The sequence below is a fragment of the Camelus ferus genome, chromosome 16 (genome assembly GCF_009834535.1).
Source record: "Camelus ferus isolate YT-003-E chromosome 16, BCGSAC_Cfer_1.0, whole genome shotgun sequence".
NCBI lineage: Eukaryota > Metazoa > Chordata > Mammalia > Artiodactyla > Camelidae > Camelus > Camelus ferus.
The window spans coordinates 29,695,045-29,718,829 of NC_045711.1; the positions used below are offsets into that span (position 1 = coordinate 29,695,045).

Below are 23,785 nucleotides of genomic sequence, written 5' to 3' on the forward strand. Positions count from 1 at the left end.
ATCTGTGGCTCTTTGGTAGTAGGACCTAGTTTAAACAGCCAGCATCTTAAATGCCAGACCATGTGGTCTTCTAACAACTCGACTTTTGTAGGCCTTGGTTCACCAATCCACAAGAAAATACAGATGAAAACATTCTCACAAAGATTTCTTAAAAAGGACATGAGGCATTGTGAGCGTCAGGGTTAGCTGCTGAGTTACCATGAGGACAAGGGACGAGGCACAGAGAGAAGCCTAGGCGCTCAGTAAACCGCTCTTATCGTCATCATTGAGGTTAATACTGTTTCCTCTTGGGAATTCGGCAAGTTTCCATGAAAGAATGTTCAGCTTTGACTAGGTCAGGGGACTGGCTGGATTAGAACTAGAAGACGTTCTTGTTTAAAGTATAATTTACAGCCCGGCTCAGAGCCTCTGAGTCAGAATCTCCACAGGTGGGAGGAAGATGTGCAAATCTACATCTTCAAGTCATCCTTTTCATCTCGCTGTGTTGAATCTCCCTTTGCCTTCTTTAAATGACACCTTGGGCATACTCAATAGCTTCCTGATCATTTTTTTTTGTTATTAAGTATTATTCCAGTGCCATCCGAAACTTCAGTTTCCTGTCCAACTCAAACACCGCTGGGTCAACTGTGGCCTAAGGGATGTGGACCAGGGTGGGTTGGTGGTGGTGTGATTTACTCTTTAATGGTGAGATAACAGGTCACAAATCAAATCAAGGCTTCTAACAACCCCCAACAGGCCCTCCTTAAGCTGTACAGGGTTTTGAATTCTTTTTACTTCAGTGCTTTTATGTGAAATGTGCGCTGACCGTTCTTCTCCAAGCCCCATCACTTTTACTTTCGAACATCCACCTACTCGTTAATTTATGTCTGCCAGGACTTTTAAGGCATTTGAATTTGCTCCTAATGCATTATGTTGAGCTAGAGGAGTGAATCTTCGTAAACGTGGAGCTGATCTGATTTGGCATCGGTTTCTGAGGGTAGCAGAATTAGCTCCTCCATCGGCAGTCCTCAAACTCTATTGTCTATGAAAACATCAGCCGAAACGTTGTCCTCACACAGCTGGAGCGCAGGAGTTTCGTGCTTACTTCACAGGTTATTAACTGTGGGACCTTAGCCAAGTCATACGACTTGGTGGAGTCTGCTTCTTCATGCATAAGTCAGGGTACGTGTCCAAGTGTCCAAGCTGCTGTAGCGCGTGATTGAAAACGAACGTGGGGAAGAAGTTGCAAATAAACTCTTGAGAAGTGCTTTGGGTAGTTTGACCGATTCACTTGTCTGAACAATTTAGTTTAGAAAATACAATGAAGCCTGGGCCCAGTTGCCATCAGCTCACAAGTTCTGCCTGATTTCAGGAGCACACATCCTACGAGTCTGGTTACCCGAGCAGCACCGCCTTCTGGATCCCGCTGACAGCATTTCACCCCTTACATTGCCATGAGCAGTGTCGGCGACTATAAAGTAAGAAGATTTTGGCGTCTGTGTTCATCAGTAATATTGGCCTATAATTCTCTTTTTATGTAGTGTCTTTGCCTGGTTTTGGTATCAGGGTGATGGTGGCTTCATAGAATGAGTTTGGGAGTATTCCCTCCTTTTCAATCGTCTGGAAGAGTTTGAGATTTGGTATGAGTTCTTCTTTGTATGTTTGGTAGAATTCCCCGGTGAAGCCGTCCGGTCCTGGACTTTTATTTGTAGGGAGGTTTTTAATTGCTATTTCTATTTCCTTTCTAGTGATCGGATTGTTCAAGTGGTCATTTTCTTCTTGATTCAGTTTTGGTGGACAGTATGTTGCCAGGAACTTGTCCATCTCCTCTAGGTTATCCAGTTTGGTTCCATATAGTTTTTCATAATATTCTCATATGATATTCTGTATTTCTATTTTGTTTGTTGTAATTTCTCCATTTTCCTTTCTTATTTTGCTAATTTGTGCTCTCTCTTTTTTCTTCTTTGTGAGTTTGGCCAGAGGTTTGTCAATTTTATTTACTTTTTCGAAAAACCAGCTTTTGGTTTGGTTGATTTTTCCTATGGTATTGTTAATCTCTATTGTATTTAATTCCTCTCTGATCTTTATTATTTCCTTCCTTCTGCTGCTTTTTGGGGCTTTTTGTTCTTCTTTTTCTAATTCATTCAGGTGGTGGGTTAAGTTGTTTATTTGAGATTGTTCTTCTTTTTTGAGGAAGGCCTGTATCGCTATAAACTTCCCTCTTAGCACTGCCTTTGCTGTGTCCCATAGGTTTTGAGTAGTTGTGCTTTCATTATCATTTGTCTCAAGGTATTTTTTAATTTCAGCTTTGATTTCCTCATTGATCCATTGTTTTCTCAATAACATATTGTTTACGCAAATCAATCAATGTAATACATCACATCAACAAGAGAAAGGACAAAAACCACATGATCATCTCAATCGATGCAGAAAAAGCATTTGATAAAATTCAACATCCATTTATGATAAAAACTCTCGCCAAAGTGGGTATAGAGGGAACATATCTCAACATCATAAAAGCTATATATGACAAACCTACAGCCAGCATAGTACTCAACAGTGAAAAACTCAAAAGCTTCCCACTAAAATCTGGGACAAGACAAGGATGCCCACTATCACCACTCCTATTCAACATAGTCCTGGAAGTCCTAGCCACAGCAGTCAGGCAAGAGAAAGAAATAAAAGGGATCCAAATTGGAAAAGAAGAGGTAGAAGTGTCATTATATGCTGATGACATGTTACTATATATAGAAAACCCTAAAAGGTCCACACAAAAGCTACTAGAGCTGATTGAAGAATTCAGCAAGGTAGCAGGTTACAAAATTAACGTTCAAAAATCAGTTGCATTTCTTTACACTAACGATGAATCAACAGAAAAAGAAAGAAAAGAAACAATCCCCTTTAAAATAGCACCCAAAGTAATAAAATATCTGGGAATAAATCTAACCAAGGAGGTGAAAGAATTATACACAGAAAACTATAAACCATTGATGAAGGAAATTAAAGAAGACTTTAAAAAATGGAAAGATATTCCATGCTCTTGGATTGGAAGAATCAATATTGTTAAAATGGTCACACTGCCCAAGGCAATCTACAGATTTAATGCAATCCCTATCCAATTACCCAGGACGTATTTCACAGAACTAGAACAAATCATAATAAAATTTATATGGAACCATCAAAGACCTAGAATTGCCAAAGCATTACTGAAGAGAAAGAAAGAGGCCGGAGGAATAACTCTCCCAGACTTCAGACAATACTATAGAGCTACAGTCATCAAGACAGCATGGTATTGGTACCAAAACAGACATATAGACCAATGGAACAGAATAGAGAGCCCAGAAATGAACCCACAAACTTTTGGTCAACTCATCTTCGACAAAGGAGGCAAGAATATACAATGGAATAAAGACAGTCTCTTCAGCAAATGGTGTTGGGAAAACTGGACAGCAGCATGTAAAACAATGAAGCTAGAACACTCCCTTACACCATATACAAAAATCAACTCAAAATGGATTAAAGACTTAAACATAAGACAAGATACAATAAAGCTCCTAGAGGAAAACATAGGCAAAACATTATCTGACATACATTTCAAAAATTTTCTCCTAGAAGAAATAAAAGCAAGAATAAACAAATGGGACCTAATGAAACTTACAAGCTTCTGCACAGCAAAGGAAACCAGAAGTAAAACAAGAAGAAAACCTACGGAATGGGAGAAAATTTTTGCAAGTGAAACCGACAAAGGCTTGATCTCCAGAATATATAAGCAGCTCATACGACTCAATAACAAAAAACTAAACAACCCAATCCAAAAATGGTCAGAAGACCTAAACAAGCAATTCTCCAAGGAAGACATACAAATGATCAAAAAGCACGTGAAAAAATGCTCAATATCACTAATTATCAGAGAAATGCAAATCAAAACTACAATGAGGTATCACCTCACACCACTCAGAATGGCCGTCATTCAAAAATCCACAAATGACAAATGCTGGAGAGGCTGTGGAGAAAGGGGAACCCTCCTACACTGCTGGTGGGAATGCAGTTTGGTGCAGCCACTATGGAAAACAGTGTGGAGATTCCTCAAAAGACTAGGAATAGACTTACCATATGACCCAGGAATCCCACTCCTGGGCTTGTATCCAGAAGGAAGCCTACTTCAGGATGACACCTGCACCCCAATGTTCATAGCAGCACTATTTACAATAGCCAAAACATGGAAACAGCCTAAATGTCCATCAACAGGTGACTGGATAAAGAAGAGATGGTATTTTTATACAATGGAATACTACTCAGCCATAAAAACCAACAACATAATGCCATTTGCAGCAACATGGATGCTCCTGGAGAATGTCATTCTAGGTGAAGTAAGCCAGAAAGAGAAAGAAAAGTACCATATGAGATCGCTCATATGTGGAATCTAAAAAACAAAAACAAAAACAAACAAACAAACAAAAACAAAGCGTAAATACAGGACAGAAATAGACTCACAGACAGAGAATACAGACTTGTGGTTACCAGGGGGGTGGAGGGTGGGAAGGGATAGACTGGGATTTCAAAATTGTAGAATAGATAAACAAGATTACACTGTATAGCACAGGGAAATATACACAAAATGTTATGATAACTCACAGAGAAAAAAATGTGACAATGAGTGTGTATATGTCCATGAATAACTGAAAAATTGTGGTGAACACTGGAATTTGACACAACATTGTAAAATGATTATAAGTCAATAAAAAAATGTTAAAAAAAAATAAAGTAAGAAGAGTTAACAACAAAGTCCTGATATGTTCTTAATACCCAGAGAACCTTTCCCTGTCTTATACACGTACATTTACACATACGAGCTGCACCTCATTTATGTGCTTGAAACAACGAATAGCCGACCATTTTAATAAAAGGCTGGCAAATACTCAGAAAATGTTATTTTTCTTAATCAAATGAGAGACCTCAGGAAGGTTGGCTTAGGAAGTGTTATCACCTAACAGGGAACAGCAGCTTCTATCTGGCATTTCACTTGGCATTTAATTTGCAGCCACTTACCCACCAGCGTGGTCACATCCCCTCGGGGATGGTTTCCACTTTCCAGGTGGTGGTGCGGTTACCCAGTTAGACAGTTCACCATAGTACTTTGGCTTATTGTTCAAAAAGACTGTCCCTTTAAAGCGTTGTTTTTGCAAGGACTTTATAAAAATTTAAGAAGCCCCTCATGGTCTTTCTGCCTCTCCATGGTATTCTGTGCCACTGAAAGGCCCTTTGTGTGTCCCCATGTCCTTAGCACCATCGCTGGTGCTCTCTTTGTGCTGTTAAGCCTTGTGAACTCAGGGGATGGTGGTGGACTTGAATTAATTTTAATTTATTCTGATCCTTAAACTCTCCTTATCTTTAGCAATTTCTCCCACGAGAAAACAAAATAAAATGCCAAGTATAAGTGCACTATTTATATTCAGCATAAAACTTAAGAATCTTACAGGAAATTGTAAACCTACTGAAACTTTGTGCAACTTGCAAGTCTTGAAAGTGTCAGAGGGAGCAGTAGCTTTGAAAAGAAAAGAACAAATATCTTCTCACTGAGGCAATGCCCAGTCTGCTGGAATGTTATGTTGGTAAAATTTCCCTTTAAGACAATGAAGTCATCATACGGATTGCAGCATTATTAATGCTCCCGAAATAGGAATGTGGCAAGTGACAGTGTCATTTGCTCACTCAGCATAACACGTAAAAGACGTACGGAAAATTAATGATTTTGTGACTACATGTTTGCAATTTCTCAAGCCTCAATAGTTTGGGACCTTTTAATAATTCTTCTACTTCTTTGTCAGAAAAAAGCTCACTCCCAGCTACGGATTTCAGGCCTCTGCCCTTCCGTGTACTGGTTTGGGCAGGCGCTGGTGGATGTCCCACTGTTCTTCTTGATCCTCCTCCTGATGCAGATCGTGGATTCCATTTTTAGCCCAGAGGAGGTTCTGTTTATAATTCAAAGCCTGTTAGTTCAGGTAAGTGGCCAAAGTTATCAAACGGGTTCCTTAGACCACTTTTCATGAATGCAATAACATTATTCATCTTAAGCCAAAGAACTTCACAATTACCTTTGTTATAGCATCATTTTGAAAAGTTGAGGTTTAAGTATGAATATATATCTAGAGAGCATTTACCTTGCACAACTTTAATATTTCTATTTTCCGATCCTGTGTAGTATTGGATATGTCTCATCTCTTATTTTCTTGACATACGTGATTTCATTCATTTTTTGCAGTGGGAGAAAAAACAGTGGCATTTGGTCCTTTTTCTTCTTAATTGTAAGTATACATACAGTGCATATTAAACTATTTTCAATGATTCTAAGAACACATATTTTAATCTTTGTACTCAGCGCAGTGGTAAATTAATATTGCTCTTAGACTGTTAGACTTTAGAGAAGCTACGTTGTGTTTTTGTTTCAGATTACCATCTTCTCCATGGTTGCTACCAAACTAAATGAATATGGATTTCTAGGGCTGCTTCTCTGTACCATGTTAATACCAACCTTCACGTTGATTGGTTCCCTGTTTATTTTTTCTGAGGTAAGTCATTTCACTCCCGTCCTTGGGTCATGAAATGTGTTGCCTTTGGAGAAAGCCATGGGATGTGTTAAATGTATGTAGAGTCCTTGGCCGTACAGTGTCTGCAGTGTGCCTTCAGAAAGCCGGTTCACTCACCACAGGCCAGGGTCGCATTCTTAACCCACAGGAAGCCCCGCCGGGGTCCATGAAGGTCAAAGGCAACTCCACCGTGGCGGAATCTTACACTTCTCATAATAACCTTCACTCCTGGGAATAAATGACCCTACTGGGAGGCTGAAGAGATGCCCTTTTTCTGTTAATTTTGGACAGTGAAGAAGTGGTGGGTTGGTGGCTTGGAAGTTCGCCAACTCCAAATTATAGAGTAAGGAACCTGAAAGAATAAGATGTAGGGGCAGAGAGAGCATAGATCAGGGAGCCTGAAGTTGATCTCGGATATGATACGGTTCTTTGAAGTGGGTGACTGCAGCACTTAGAAAAACGAGACCATCTGAAATGAAGTCAGGATCCCGGCAAATCATCCGGTATGGAAAAAAAAAAAATCATCATTTTTAGACGGTGGACAGCTGTGATGGCTAAAAATTTATGACACTGGCTTAAAGTTGCTCAGAAAAAAGTCTTGGGAAATACAGCTCAAGAAACAAAATTGGCCCTTTACCCCTTATTCACTAAATGGTTGGGGGATGTTTCAAACCCTGTCTAAGGAAAACCATGCCCTTAACCAACACACAGAGGCTTTAAAGTCTGGACCACTATCTTAATACTGGTCACCTGACACAGAGCGCAAAGCCCAGACCCTCAACGGCATGAGCAGCATGTAAGCGTGTGCACGTGGAACTCCAAGGGAAGGGCTTCGTCTTCGGGGTGAGGGACTGTCATGATTATTCCTCAAGGCACGGAGCAGTGTAATGGTTCTAGGGCTCTTGGGGAAGAAAAGAGGGAGGGAGCACAGATGTGGAGAGAGAGGCAGGTCGTTGGGGGAGAGAGTTTGTCTTAAGACAATTCTTGCCCGTGGCTTCAATGGGTCCCGCCAGCAGCACCCAGGATCGTGCTACCGGGCGAATCCCGCCGAGTCCCAGTGCTTCAGGTAAACGCAGCTGAGCCCACAGCCAGACACAGGTGAAGAGGTCACTGAGTGACCTTGGAAGCAAGGAAGACACACAGCAAAGTCAGACACGGACTTTCCCCTGATGCAGAAGGGAGAACCACATAGAGTGCTGGCTGGCAAGGTCATTTAATGGACATTAATTTATCTAAGAGGAGATTCAGAAACAGATAAAGGTTCATCTAAACACACTCTTTCCCTCATTTTACAGATTTCTCCTGACTCTGTGGATTATTTGGGAGCTTCAGAACAGCAGACTGTATTTCTGGCATTGCTAATAGTAAGAAGACATTTCCATTTAAATGTTCTTGCATGAGGGGGCACATTTGTATGCTCTGCATTAAATTTAAATTTTTAATTTGGCGCTTAAAAATTCTTCACTTTACGCACCGGAAGCAACACTACACACACACACACACACACACACACACAAGCTTTAAAATCTGGACCACTGTCTTAATACTGATCAACTGATAATGAAAAGCTCAAACTCTGAATGGTATCAACTTACTACTACTGTTGCTGTCATGGTTTCTCTTAAGGGCAGTGATGCTAACGAGGAGAGTTTCCTAGAATATTAAATACATTGTCTTTCAATCTTGTAAAAACGTTAATCAAATCCTCAAAAACTTCATATACGATCAAACTCCTTAAATCATTTCCTATATGGAAATTGTTGTTTTTATGGTGATGCTAATTTTGACTGTCCTTTTTTCCCCCTAGCCTTACCTTCACTTTTTCACTTTCCTCTTTGTTCTACGATGTCTGGAAATGAACTTTAGGAAGAAACTAATGAGAAAGGATCCTGTGTTCAGGTTAAGAAAATTCCAATAGAATTTCATGTTTTATTTGAATAGTCATTGTTTAAAGACATTTTAATAGCCCTAATAAATTGAGTAAAAAGCACTTTGTAGGGTTGTTTTTAAGGGACTGTGTAGTGTACAAAATTATAATTGATAGTACTTTAATGAGCTTACATTCTAGTGAGAGAAGCCACATTAGCACATATAAGACCCCAAAAAATTAAGGCAGACGGTAATTTCACTGACATACTAGAAGAGAGTGATAGACAAGAGGTAGAATCTTTAAAACAGTCGGTAGGTAGAGGTAAGCACTTGGAAAAGTATAGCCAATCCAGGGAGGAGGAGTCGTCTGGGCAGAAGAACACGCTGAAATAAATGCCTCCTTGTAGATTTGAGAAGGCAGCTGGGAGGAACCTGGAGGCTTGTGTTGAAGGATGATGGACAATGAAATTGGAAGCTAGATATTGGAAGGTCTTGGAATAGGGAAGTTTTTCCCATTATGCAAGTTACCTCATGGGAAACAGAGACAAGCATGATTTGAAAACCTTGCCTAACTCACAGAATGTGAATCAGGCTCAAGCCCAGAGTGGGCAGGTAGAGCAGGAGAGTGACAGGATGGCTGCCCTGTTTCAGGGAATCTGCTGGCAGCAGTCATTTGGGCTGGGGTGAGGGAGACGGGTGGGAATCAGAGGTAATCAGTGGTGAGGATGGTGAAGGAAAGAGATCAACTGCAATCAGGAAAGAGGGATTCTGACCTATATTCCCAAGAAATGACTGTGTCCATTTACTGGGGATTACATGTCCTGGCTTTTCTAGGACAGGTCTCTGATTCTGAATGTTTGGATCCATTGTTGTCACAAAGCCTTCAGAATTCCAAAATATCTGTGTCAAAACTACAGCTCCTAGGTTCCTTTTACATGCAACTCTGCTCCAAAATCCTTTGCCAGAGAGTATGTACTGTTTTATTACTTTAAAAAGAAGTCACAGCCGATAAGGAGAATTAAGCTTAGGCAAAAAGCCAGGATCCTGTAAAAGCAGCATCATTTGAATCATTGGTGGAAACTAGGCTGTTAGAAAGGCAAGTGGTGCAGAGTGGAAAAATGGGGAGTATGTTGTGCTCACGATTACTCAGTCTGCTCAAGTAATTGATAACATTTTATCGAAAATTCTTTATTTTGCTACAAGTTTTTCAACTGGAAACCTGTCGGTCTCACACTGTTTTGATTTCAGAATTTCACCGAGAAGCAGCAGTGTTCTTCCAAACCCAGAAAAACCTGAAGGAGAGGATGACGATGTTCAGATGGAAAGAATGAGAACAGCAAACGCTGTGACTGCCCCGGACTCGGACTAGGTAGAACTGCTAACAACATGCATCACGTGATTTTATGTCAGAGGAAGTGGGCTACTTTGCAGCCTTACTTTTTCAAAAGCACTCAAGTGCTTCAAGGTTCTTTCATTCTTACCCATTTAGCTCATTATTTGACCTCTGTGACTATGCAGTGCCCACAAGATAAGAGAACTAAGGAAACACACACACTAACTTGTTCATTTATTTTTCAGTCATAGTTTTTGGCAAGTAAATATAATCATTACAAAACCTAAGTAAGACTTTGTGAGTTTTATAAAGTGAGTAAAGCTTATGGCAAGCAGTTCACATCTGAGGGGGTTGTGTGTGTGTGTGTGTGTGTGTGTGTGTGTGTGTCTCAACAGTCCTGGTGGTCATGTAGTTGCGTCTATTCCACTTTTCTGGGGAAGAGCAAGCTCAAACGACACGACAGAGTACAGATGTCCTTTCCCTGCAGGAATATAGACTGGGAGAGTTCGCTTGGAAATGGCAGTTTCCAGGGGAAGGACTGGCCGGCTTCGTGGCAATGAACAGGGGACGATGTGGTCATAGGGAGTATGGTGAGAATGAAGCCCCCCTGGTCCTGACTTTTGTCTTTACAGAACCCAGTCATCATTGCCAGCTGTCTGCGGAAGGAATACACAGGCAGAAGGAAAACCTGCTTTGCCAAGAGGAAGAAAAAAGTAGCCACAAGAAACATCTCTTTCTGTGTAAAGGAAGGTTGGAAACGGTAGTTCTGTTAGCACAGCTGTCTTTTTCTTTTTCTTTTTTAATTGAAGGGTAGTTGATTTGCAATGTTGTGTTAATTTCTGATGTACAGCCTAGTGATTTAGTTATACATGTGTATATATTCTTTTTCATTATAGGCATTACAAGGTATTGAATATAGTTTCCTGTGCTGTAATGTAGGACCTTGTTGTTTATCTATTTTATATGTAATAGTTAGTGTCTGCGAATCTCAAACTCCCAATTTACCCCTTCCCGCAACATTTCCCCCTGGTAACCGTAAGTTTGTTTTCTATGTCTGTAGCACAGCAATCTTGAACTCTTGAGGATGAGATCCTTTGAGGGGATTAAGACTACTGATAAACATGAGTGGAGGCCAACTCGTCAACAGGCTGAGGCTGGTCCATCCTGTTTAAAAGACTCAGTTACAATAATAATGTTTTTTCTCTGCACAGGGAGACAGTTATGTCTGTTCTGTTCAAACAAACAAAAACCAGAAAAGGATAAGAATAACAATGACCCAAACAGAGGCAGTCTTTCTGTTAAAAAGGATGGATTTTTAAGTAATATAACTAATTTCCCAGCAGGGGATATTACCCAGAAGGGAATTCAGTGGGATTCTTTATTCTAACAAATAGCATGTTTTGTGGAGGGATGGTTAAGTGCCACAAAACAGAATTTGTTTCAAATTCCAGCTCAACCTCTTATGGGCTGCATGACCTTGGGCAAGTCATTTATCGTCTTTTATGCCTCAGTTTCCTTGCCTGCAAAATGAAGCTAGGGGTGTGTGTGTGTGTGTGTGTGTGTGTGAAGAATAAGTGAAATGATGTACATAGTGCATTTGACAACAATCTTGACACGTGGGGAGCCTTCAGATACCATTTGTTTTGTTTTATTGTAATTATTTGCAGTTGTAATTCTGAGGACACCTGTTTCTTTCAGGTGAAGTTATAGGCTCTTAGGACACAATGGAGCAGGTAAAAGTACAACTATCAAGATGATAACCGGAGACACAAAACCAACCGCAGGGCAGGTCAGTAAAACACAGAAACGTGGTCACTAATGCTGCCTAGAGCAAACATTTTACAATGAATACTGATGACAGTCTTAATACACAGATGATCCTTTTTTATTAACCAATGTGATTTATGCATTGAATGAAGAGGATTAATTAAAAATTTCTCTCCTTGAGTCCAAAAATAGTTAGGTGCTAAAAAGGGTTACGTGTTATCTATACTGTGCCTTTTAAAGAATGATAAATAGAGACATTAACGGGAAATATTTTGGTAAGTAAAGCTAAATATTAGTTTTATTTTCAGTCCAAGATGTTTGGGATTTTATTTTTTTTGACTTACGTATCCCGAGAACTTGTTGAATTGAATTGCCAAGATCCAGGATTTATTCAGAAAATAGAGATCATAGTTTAGAGGAAACTGTCTAAATTCCAAAGCAAAAATGAGAATAGCCTATGAACACACCACGTGCCAAATTGTGTGAAACGATGGACAGTGGACCGAAGTTCAAAACCTTTGAAGGGGAGACGCCCCTGACACCTGATGGAGGGTTAAGGCCAGAGGGAGCGCTCACAAAGAGAGCTTGCGCAGGGGTGCCGGTCACTGCGGAGGTCCCCAAGTTACCATTCTTCCATTTCCACTCTCGCCTCACACCGCAGCCAGAGCCGTCTCTAAGAAATGCACATGAGGTCGTGTCACTGTCCTGCTTATAACCCTTCCGTTAGAATTGATCCCAAACCTTTACCTGTAAGATCTGGGCTCTGTTGAGCACCCTTCCCCCAATGCCGACTGCTCACGCTGGCCTTTGCTCGTCTTCCCAGCGTAGCACCTTTAGGTTTGCTTTTCTGGTGGGTGGAGTGCTCTTCTTTCGGTGCATCATGAGTTTGGTTATCTCCTTCTCATCACCTTAAAACTCACCTCCCCAGAAGCCCTTTCCCTGATTACACTGGGAGCTAAATTGGACCCTCCCTTTTAGCACATTTCTTTCCTCGAAAGCATTCAGCAGGGGCTGTAACTCATTCACATATGTGTTTACTTGTTTATTTTCCATTTCTCTGTCTAGATTGAAGGCTCTGTGTGGCCAGGTGAGCTAGGTCTCTCCTCCTTTGTACTGGGGAGAGACACTATAGCATCGAGGTCAAGGGCTTGGATTCTGAAGGTGGATCCCAGTTTCAACTCTAGGGTTTGCCTTGTGTGACCTTCTGCAAATTTCTAAATCTGTGCATGTGTTTGTTTTCTCATGTGAAACAGGGGTGATCAAACCAATACTTCAGTCATAGAGGGTTTTTCTAAAGTTAAAGTAATTCAAAACATAAAATGTTAAGCCCTGGTACACATTACCTGTCATTATTAATATACAGCATGGTATCTGGCTCATAAAAATAAGAAATGCTATCGTGTGTTTATTGGTTCCTGTGTGCCAGGCTAGTGCTCAGAGCTTTTAATTTATTACCTTAGTGCAGGATTTCTCACGCTTGGCACTCGGGTCATTTTGGACCAGATGACTTTACTGTGAAGAACTGTCCTGGTCATTGCAGGATATTTAGCAGCTCCCCTGTCCTTGACCCACTGGATCCCAGCAGCACCCTAGTCGTGACAATCAGGAATGTCTCCAGACATGGCCAAATATCCCCTGGGATTGCCCCAACTGAGAAAAACTGCCTTATGTAATCCTCATAACAAACGTGTAAAACAGATGTTATAACTGTTTTAACACTGGAAAAACAGAATCTTCAGCAAATACCTGTTCCTCTGCATGTTTAGATCAGTAAATGAAGTCAAGCACTGGGCAACTGAATAAGCAACCCTGAATTCAGTCATGGTGATGGACTTGGTGATAAAATCTAAACTTTAATGGAGGGGTACAGCAGTGTGGATTATCTGCCATTTGAGTTTTTCATCATCTTTTCCCCAGAGTGAAGTGATTACGTATGTACTTTTGCACTCTTGGCAGCCCATGTGCGTCAGGGGGCATCACTGAAACGCACACAGTGCACACACACACGCAGGCTTGGAGAGAATGTGAGAGGGGACTTTCCTCCGCAGATGCTACTGAAAGGGTGCGGCGGAGGGGACGCCCTGGGGTTCCTGGGCTACTGTCCTCAGGAGAACGCGCGGTGGCCCAGCCTGACGGTGCAGGAGCACCTGGAGGTGTTTGCCGCCGTGAAAGGGCTGAGGAAGGCAGACGCCGCGGCTGCCATCACACGGTACACGGGGGAGACATACCTGTTCTCCACCAGGGGGATGATGCCTTAACACAAAATAAGGGACGGAGATTCTAAGTGATGTTCATGGGAGACGATTTGATCATCAAGAGCCCAATTCAGTGTCTTCTCTCACCTTAAACCTGGAGAGAAAAGGGTTATGGATTATTCTTTTTTTTTTGATTGCTGTATAGTTGACTTACATTATTGTGTTAATTTCAGGTGTACAGCAAAGTGATTCAGTTATGTGTATATATTTTTTTCAGACTCTTTTCCATGATAGGTTATTACAAGATATTGAATATAGTTCCCTGTGCTATACAGTAAATCCTTGTTGCTTATCTATTTCATGTATAGAGGTCTGCATCTGTTAATCCCATACTCCTAATTTATCCCTCCCCTCTCCTTCCCCTTTGAAAACCGTAAATTTGTTTTCTATGTCTGTGAGTCTGTTTGTTTTGTATATAGATTCATTTGTATTATTTTTTAGATTCTGCATATAAGTGACATAATATTTGTCTTTCTTTGACTTACTAAGCATAACATTCTCTAGGTCCATCCATGTTGCTGCAAATGGCAATATTTTTCTCTTTTTTATGGCCGAGTAGTATTCCACTATATCTATATCACATCTTCTTATTTATTTATTTATTATTATTTTAAACATTTTTTATTGATTTATAATCATTTTACAATGTTGTGTCAAATTCCAGTGTAGAGCACAACTTTTTAGTTATATGTGAACATACATATATTCATTGTCACATTTTTTTTCTCTGTGAGCTACCATAAGATCTTGCATATATTTCCCTGTGCTATACAGTGCAATCTTGTTTATCTATTCTACATTTTGAAGCGAGTCATCTTTTGATTGGCACTTTGGTTGTTTCCATGTCTTAGCTGTTATAAATAGTGCTGCTATGAACACTGGGGTGCTTATATCTTTTTGAATTAGAGTTTTTGTCTTTTCTGGGTATGTGCCCAGGAATATGACTGCTGGATCTTGTGGTAGGTCTATTTTTAGCTTTTTAAGGAACCCTCATAATGTTTGGTTATGGATTCTCCTTAATGCAGAAAGAAGCCACTGAAAATATGAATTTGGCTGCCATACAAAGTTCACGAAGTATCCTAGATACTTCCAATTTTACGATCACTCCGAAAACTCTTTTAAAAATGTCTCTACTGGAGTGTTGGCTCTGATTTGCCCTTTCTCCCACGCACTCCCCGCTGTGCGGAGGCAGTGTGGAGAGAGTGACTCACTCTGTCTCCTTCAGGTTGGTGGATGCGCTCAAGCTGCAGGAGCAGCTGAAGCTCCCCGTGAAGGCTTTATCCGAGGGAGTAAAGCGAAAGGTAGGGGCGGGGCTGGGTGCTCCTCTGCGCACCCCCAGGTCGGTGCCAGACGCGGTTCCTCTCGTTCCAGCTGTGCTTCGCGCTGAGCCTCCTGGGAAACCCGTCGGTGGTGCTTCTGGACGAGCCGTCCACGGGGATGGACCCCGAGGGGCAGCTGCGGATGTGGTGAGGGTATATGAGGAGCACCCCCAAGTGAATGTATAGCCCTGTAAGAACTGAACTTCAAAATCGTTTATAACCGATCCAATAGTGAGAGTCAGTGAATTTTTTTGTGCCGAAGGAGGTTTTTTCCTCTTTGACTCACAGTTTATAAATACACCTAGGCAACGATTGTGCAGTCATCATTTGAAAGTCTGAAATTTTACACTAAAAAAATCCTTGATGCAATAAAATTCTTTTTTAAATTGTTTATAATGTGAAAACATCCACATTATCAGAAAAAGCAATTATTAAGAGAAAAAAAATCTAACGTCATGTCATAGACAATTTTTTTAAGAAGAAAAAGATAATTCTTAACAACTCAGTACTCACTCTAAGAATTTCCAAGTGTGCAAGGCCTGTTTTTATATTCAATCAACTTAATCTATTATTAAATTTTAAATTTTGGCAGCACCACCAGATACACAATTCTTATGGAGGGAAAATAAATTCCAATATATTCTTATTTTTGCCATGCAAAATGTCCATTTAATTTTATTTTTGAAACATTTTTAATCAAAGTATAGTTGATTTACAATATTATATTAGTTTCAGACATACAACGTCTGTGATTCAGAAGTTTTTTAGATTATACTCAATGTGTTCTTTTAATGACTTTAGGAATATCCTGAAATCTGTCACTTTGTACTTTAGGGAATATGTCATTACTCTCATGCTTTTAAATAAGCTCTCCTCATTTTCTGTCTTCCCACTGCCTTTCATAAATATTCTTGAAATTCAGCATTTTTCTAAACGACCTTGTACGCAGTCATTCTCTACCTTCAGCTCAGGCCATGCTCTGAATTAGGTACCCTGTTAGCTTGGTTGTTTCCATGCATGTTGGCCCTTCAAAGATCCTTTCTTTGTCTGATCTGAATTCACTGTTTTATATGAGCCAATGGAAGCTCCTTTAAAATGTGTTTTCATGTTGCCCGGAGCATTTCCACTAGCTAACATTTCCCTTGACCTCATGTTAGGCAGGCGACCCAGGCCACCATTAGGAACACAGAGAGGGGCGCCCTCCTGACCACCCATTACATGGCAGAGGCCGAGGCCGTGTGTGACCGCGTGGCCATCATGGTGTCCGGAAGGCTGAGGTGGGTGCCCGTCCCAGCCCACGCTTGGCCCCCAGGTGTGCTCTGCACAAGCGGCCTCTCCCTGCACACAGTTATGTCTGTGAGAGGCCGCAGGGCTTGGCTGCCCCTGGCTCCCGGCCCCAGGTCACCTACAACAGGGTTCTTTCTCCATTTTCTTCCTGGGTTTCCTCCTCCTCTTACCTCCAGATGTGTCGGCTCCATCCAACATCTGAAGAGCAAATTTGGCAAAGATTATCTGCTAGAGATGAAGGTGAAGACCCTGGCCCGGGTGGAGTCTCTGCACGGCGAAATTCTGAGGGTTTTCCTCCACGCTGCTCGGCAGGAGAGGTGAACACAGGACTTGTTCTGTTTCAGCTTGGTCTCTGTTTTGTTTTTCTCTGATGGCCGTGAGAGATAAAAGCTTCATTGGCTCATTTTTTTTTTTCCACCTCTATGGTGATTATGAATACTTTAATGACTGGAGAAAGGCCCAGTTCCAAGGGATAGTACAGAGGGGAACTAAGAAAACCAAGTACTGATTTGAAAGCTGATCCTTGTAAGAAAATTAGCATTTCTGGCAGCTCTATAACGTGCCAGGTACTAACATGTACAGGTACCTAGGTCATCTCAGTGGTTTTCTTCCTAAAGGATAAAACTACTCCCATTAAACAAGATCATCTGTGTGAAGCCTGTGCCCAGTAGCAGGCGTCAGTCAAAGCGCAGGGAATGGCATCTCTGAGCATTTTAATTATGATCTGCAGTGGCCCTTGAAGCCCAGGTGGGTTAGATGTTGCCAAGGAACTAGTGGGGGAGCCAGAAGGTGAACCTGACTCTCCTCGCTTGAATGCTCCCCTCTTCTCATTGAGAGAAGAGGGTGATACACAACCCTGCTTCTCCCCTTCTCGGGGCGTCGGTGCTGTCAGCTTCCTCCCCATCGTCCCCCGTGCCTCCCGACAGTAAAACTTCTAATGGTTCCGCTTGAGTAAGTTTACTTCCTGCTGATCACAGACCATTCACACTACGGCTGCCCCCAGCGCTGTCGAGATGCGTACGCCTGCACGCATTGTGGACGAGGTCCACTCCCCTTCAGACCTGCATCCGTTAGTGACTGTGCTTTTGGAATCTGGAGTTCAGCCTCGCTCTCTTTTCCTCGCAGGTTCTCCTCCCTCATGGTCTACAGGCTGCCTGTCGAGGATGTGCGACCTTTATCGCAGGCTTTCTTCAAATTAGAAGCAGGTAAGAGTAACCATTGAGAGGTGAGACTCTAGTAAACAGATGTATGCAAATCTTGCATAAAACAGTATAATAAACACATGAAGATAAAATTGTGATATTATACCTAAATAAATATCAAGACTTTTAACCCAGTTGTTCTCAGTTGGCAGTTTCTGGGGATTCAGGAAGACCTTGGAGATATTACAGGTTTGGTTCCAGATCAACACAGTACAGTGGACATCCCAATAAAGTGGGTTGCACTCATCTTGGGGTTCCCCAGGGCATATAAAAGTGGTGTTTACACCATACTGGAGGCTATTAAGTGTGCAATAGCATTATGTCTAAAAAAACAACGTACATACCATAATTTAAAATATTTTCTCTCTAAAAAAATGCCAGCCATCGTCTGAGCTGTCAGTGAGTCATCATGTTTTTGCAGTAGTAACATCAAAGATCACTGATCACAGATCACCATGACATAAATATAATAATAATGAAAAATTTGAAATATTTTGTGAATTACCAAAATGTGACACAGAGACACGAAGGGAGCAAATGCTGTTGGAAAAATAGCACCGATAGATTTGCTCGATGCAAGGCTGCCACCAAACTTCAATTTGTTTAAAAAAAAAAAAAGACAAGACAAGATAAAAAAATGTATCTGGGAAGCGCAATAATGAAACGCAGTAAAATGACGTCGGCCTGTACTTCTGGCTCTCACGACTCGGGGTACAGCTGGTGTCTGGGAGGTCTTCTCGAGGCCAGGGAAGGGGCTGAAGATCCTGCAGCGCACAAGTCAGCCCCTCCCACAGCAAAGCAAGGACCGGGCGCCAAGACTGAGAAACCCCAGCCTAACTGAAGGAGACTAGAAGGGAGGACGAGACACTGGCATCTGGGGCCACAGCGTCCGCAGCTCAGACAGACAGACATACACATGCTTTTTGTCTCTTTAATGCTTCCATCGCCTTTCAGATGCTGATAAGGAGGGCCCCCTCTGTGGAGCTGGGCCAGGCCAGGCCTCTTCTCTAGGCTCGCGGAGTTTGATCTTTGCTTCCTGCGTGGGTCTGTCATGGGCTCAGTGTTTGCCTGACACACCAATGTATGAACTCTGATAAAAAGCTGAACACCGCCCCGCTCTTCTTGATCTTGCCTTTCTTGCAAGTGACCTGCCTTTACAGGCCCCAGCATTCTAGTTTTTCTGTTTTGTTTTTTTTTTTTAAAGAAACAAGTTTTTGGTTGTATATTTATTTTTTAAATGGGAGTACTGGGGATTGAACCCAGGACCTCCTACGTGCAGGCAGGTGCTCTACCGCCGAGCTGTCTGCCACCCCGCTCCCCCACCCCCATCAGCGTTCTATGCTAGTTCTTAAAGAGAGTCTTCTCCTTGAGACAAGGCTCCGATCGTCCCAGGCAGGTTTTCTTTTCACTTTGGTCACCTTCGTTCTATGGCTCTTGTGGTCATTCTCCACACTGACCATTTTGACCGAGTGACCAGTTTTGCATCATTCAGTGGGAAGGATTCCCACAACTGGCTGGCTCCGGGCAACAGGAAGGGTTTTATAACTAGTTAAGATCAGGGAGGGAGATGTTCCAGGATGGTTCCCTCCCCGGAATACATTGGAGCCTTTTCTTAAGAGCCTTCTCACATTTCTGCTTTCAAAACTGTTCCTCCCACCTCAGATTCCTTCTGCTGTGCTTAACGTGCTAAAACTGAAATTCTCATTTTGGGGGGAAAAAAACAACTTTTTGTGACAGTTTCCTGCTCCATTGTGTGAAGAGTACACAAAGTACAAAATAGGGGATCTAGGCTAGCATTTTTTCCCTCCAAATGTTAATTTAGACACAGTTACATTCTCAGCTGCAACACATTTACTGAATGAGCTCGGCCCAGCATCAGGCAAGCAAAATGCCTGCCCGGTGACAATTTCCTTGCCTTGATACCTAGACCCATTCTTCCAGGCCATCAGATCACTTTCGGGTAATGCAGACTCCAGCAAAACATGAGCCTCACGCTGCAGGTCAGACTTGCCTCAGATTTGAAGACCTGAAACTGGGAAGGCGGGATGTTCAGCTTTCTCTCTCGTCTCACCCTATTCCCTCCTCTGCCCATAAGCTGATGTTCTGGGCCTCCCTGGGGTGGAGTTTAAGGAGAGTGGAGGAGATTATACGGCAGCAAAGCTTGATCTGGTCATTAGAGCCGGAATACGGCAGCAGGGCCTCCTGTGTGGAGATGAGCAGTTCTCTCCTTTGTGGAGTGCTTTTGTGGGTTCCTTGAAGGCTCCTCTCCCTCCCATCTGTAATCTCTGACTGCAGCCTCCTGGGAAGGGGAGGTGATGCCTCCTTTACCACCTTGCGGACGTTGGGCTCCTGCTCAGAACCCCTTGGTCCTTCCAGGAGTTACTCTTGGGGTGCCTCCCTTCAAAGTCCATCAGAAATTTGCAGCGTCTTTGCTTCTCCAAATTCTGAAAGTACAGGGTCGTCAGCCACCCGCAGTATTTCTTCTTCACATGTTCGCAGAAGTGAGTCAAGGACAAACCCCCATGCCCCCAGACTGCAGGCCAGTCCCACCACACCCTCTGTCCGTGGAGAGGAGGGCGGAAATACCACAGCCATGCACAGATGTCCAAAGAAGCCTTGCTTTCCAGCCCCGTCTTCCCGTTCATTATTCTCTTACGTGTTTGCACAGTTGGAGGCTCGGTCACAGTCCACACTGGTAGCAGACTGTAAACTCAAAACCAGGATAATCCCATGCAGTATTGTTGATAAAGGGACCCTTTGGCAAGGTGCAAGCAACAGTGCAATTATCCGAGGCTGGAAATGGCAGAAGTGTTTCCATTCTCAGGTCCGAAGGGACCGAGAGAGAAAACAAGGACTGAAACTTGGGAGCAGAGTCATGTAGAATTTGCCACCTTGAGGGAAGCAGTGACCTTGAATCAAGGGACACACCTGGTGTCAGGGAGGAAGAGAAGGAATAAAGGCCTTCATCTCCTCTCTCCTCTGTCCCTCCTCCTGGGCTTTCCACTGGCAGAGCCCCCCAGCAGGAGCCTCTTAAGTCAGCCTCTGGCGCAGAGGGCAGGGTGGGGCAGAGGGAAGGCGGAGGCAGCAGGGGCACGTGGTAGGTGCTCAGGCCGCAGGGACCTGTCCTTTGGCTTGTCCTGCACAGCTGGTCTGGAACCTTCCGTGTTGTCTTCCAGGCTCGTGGAGCCTCTGCCCAAACTCCCAGACAGTGGGAGAGTGTTTCCATCCTGTTGCAGGACCGTGTGGTGAATTTGCTTTCCCATGTTCAATCCAGGAATATTTGTTACCTTGCCTTTTACATTTAAAATCTGTTTGTACGGACTTTCTCGTCCATGACTTGGTAAAACTCTGTGAATGAAAACTATATGCGCTCCTAATGCACGGCCATCCTTCTGCAGTGAAGCGGAGCTTCGACCTGGAGGAGTACAGCCTCTCGCAGTCCACCCTGGAGCAGGTGCGTCCGCTTTAGGGATTTTACGGCCTCCGTGGAATGTGTGCGTATTATGTGCGTACGCTCACTCTGCACTCCCTTGGAGCCACCGGGGGCAGTGTGACGCCCTTCTCTTTATTTTTTCCCTCCATTGCAGGTGTTTCTGGAGCTCTCCAAGGAGCAGGAGCTGGACGGTTTTGATGAGGAAGTTGATCTCTCAATAGAGTGGAAGCTCCTGCAGGGAGAGCCCTAAAGCCCAAATACTCGATCTTTAAGATAGTATTTTATGGCATTAATATATCTTATCTCAGATGTGGCTTCAAAATGCTTTAGAAACTCATGCCATCGTTCTTCTCAATAATACTCCATATAGTGGGACTAAAGAACAAGGCCCGTGAGGGCGGTGACGCTCAGCCGGCCGTGCAGCCCCCCAGCAGCTGCCGAACCCCGTGTTTCACACGGCAGCAAATTTTAAAACGCATTGATTATGGAACTGTTTATGCTTCTGAGGATGATACAGAGATTGTTTCATTTTCTTTCTCTGAACTTCAAAATATTAACTATTTTCTCGTCTTTCTGAGCAGGTACGTACGCAGTGAGACAATGCCGATGGTTGTAGGGGAAGGGGAGTCAAATGATTAATTATAGCAGCGCGGTGTTGCTTTTCGTGATTCACTTCTTTATCACCTGATCTTAATTTACTGATTTTTTTCCTTTTCTGTCACTTTTCAAATTTTGGGTTGTAGAGTCCATGTTCTGTCTGTTGTGACGATGCAGGAGGTTTGAAACCTGTTAAAGTCATTGTAGTAAGATTTGAATGATCAAGCTGGTACAAGTTTTAAACTACGTATAGTACATACAATTTCAAAATTTATTTTATGTTTTCTTATAATGCAAAGGTCTACCCTTATACAAAGCACTAAAACTTCATAGATGTTACTTTCCTGTATCTGTATATGTTATGACCTACCCAACCAGTGATCTTATAAACACTTTAAAGTCAGTGCACTATTCTTGTACATTCTTATTTAGGTGAGCTTTTAATGTTGTCGTTGCTACTGTTATTGTTGCTAGCTGTCACGCACTGAATTGTGTTCCCCACAAATTCATGCACTGAAACCCTCATCTCCAGCGTGGCTGTATTTGGAGGTAGGGCCTTTAAGGAGGTAATAAGTTTGAATGGGGTCATAAGATGGGGCTTAATCTGATAGCACTTGTGTCTTTACAAGAAGAGGAAGAGACACCTCATCTCTCTGCACACTCACAGGGAAAAGGTCATGTTGAGAGCACATCGAGAAGGTGGCTGTCTGAAAGCCAGGAAGAGAGACCTCACCAGCAGCTAAATTTCCTGGCACCACGATCATGGACTGTTAGCCTCCAGAACTGTGAGAAAATAAATTTCTGTAGTTTCAGCCTTCTCATTCTCAATGATCCCTTATTTATTTCATTTCTACCACGGCTCCTCCCTTCACCAAAGAATTATTTGGCCCCAAGTGTCAATAGTGTTGAGGTTGAGAAGCCTTGAGATAGAGGTAAGCACTGTGCAAAAAATAAATAATAATAATGTGGTCAGATAACAGAAATGGTGGAAGGAAACACTGGGGACATTAATCAGAAAAGACTTACTCTGGCCAATGACAAGGTGAGAGTCAAGGGCAAGAAGAAAGCAGTGATGTTGAGAACAGGGGAGAGATGGACAGGCCAAGCGAAGAGCACAGACAATGGTCTCAAGTCAGGAACAGGTCTGAGTGCCTAGAGGTGATGTTGGAGCAACGCGGAGGGCTCGGTGAAATGAGGAAATTGACATGGACTTGAAGTGCAACGGAAAGTCTTTGAAGGGTGCTGAGAAGGAGAATTACATTATCAGATACACACTTTAAAAAAGACAGCACTTTCCTGTGAGTGGAGAATAGATTGTATGGTATCAAGAGTGGGTACAGGGAATTAATTAATTAATTGTTGCAATAATACAAATTGAGAGATGACAGAGGCTTGGTGTAGGTTGGTGGAGAGGTATGGAGACTGAATGGACTGGGTTATACCTGAGAACTAACATTGACGGGTAAGACTTGCTGGTGGTTTGGGTGTGGGGGGATGTTGGGAGGGGGAGGAAAGAACAGTCCAGGAGATTTCCTGTATTTTATCTTGAGCAAGTAGAAGTTGGTGCTATTTCCTGAGGTAAAAAGTAGGAAAGGAGGATGTGATGATATAGGAAGCAGAGAAGATTTAAGCATTTGCTTTTCAAAATGGTCAAAACCTGATTAAATTACTCGAGTCAACATAACCATTCAGAAGGTCCAGAACTCCTGAACAGAGGAAAAAAGGATTCTGTCTGACTAAGCTCTTTACCTTCTTACTTTTTAAAGGTAGTGTTTTATATTTAGAAATCAGCCATTTTCTTTTGAGGCACAGAAGAGAGCGTTTTACAAACCTTAGATTCCCTCTGGAGACCCCTCCTTATGTGATGCTCCAGAAATACAGCTGACACTTCTCTGCCAAGGAATCGGCTGCAGGTCAGTAAAAAAGCAGTTTCTCCAAGAGTGATCACATGAATCCAGTGCTGTCAGGCCAAGAGAATTGCTATCACAGTCTCCCTCTAGAAAGCAGTCTTAAAGGGAATTTTCAAGGCAGGCAAACAGCTCAACCATAATGCAGAGGTGTTACAGATGAGGAATGTGAACAGTTTTCCTGGAAATAATGAGACCTAGGCATAAACTTACTGTCTCAAAAGTAAGTTCATCTTTTTCTTCTGTTTTG

The 23,785-nt window shown here is 42.5% G+C and overlaps 1 protein-coding gene across 1 annotated transcript in view; it reads left to right on the plus strand.

The window, feature by feature from the left end:
- ABCA9 (ATP binding cassette subfamily A member 9) overlaps window positions 1–22,456 on the plus strand; it is a 58,086-nt gene extending 35,630 nt beyond the window's left edge. The window contains 18 exon segments of the mRNA XM_032456996.1: window positions 1,352–1,413; window positions 1,415–1,457; window positions 5,808–5,980; window positions 6,170–6,284; window positions 6,429–6,548; window positions 7,862–7,930; window positions 8,374–8,465; window positions 9,684–9,804; window positions 10,401–10,531; window positions 11,479–11,557; window positions 13,584–13,744; window positions 15,016–15,091; window positions 15,162–15,256; window positions 16,267–16,386; window positions 16,573–16,713; window positions 17,522–17,601; window positions 20,997–21,052; window positions 21,186–22,456. Coding sequence (XP_032312887.1) covers window positions 1,352–1,413; window positions 1,415–1,457; window positions 5,808–5,980; window positions 6,170–6,284; window positions 6,429–6,548; window positions 7,862–7,930; window positions 8,374–8,465; window positions 9,684–9,804; window positions 10,401–10,531; window positions 11,479–11,557; window positions 13,584–13,744; window positions 15,016–15,091; window positions 15,162–15,256; window positions 16,267–16,386; window positions 16,573–16,713; window positions 17,522–17,601; window positions 20,997–21,052; window positions 21,186–21,281 — 1,830 coding nt within the window. The 3' untranslated portion in view covers window positions 21,282–22,456.
- Window positions 22,457–23,785: the final 1,329 nt, after the last annotated feature.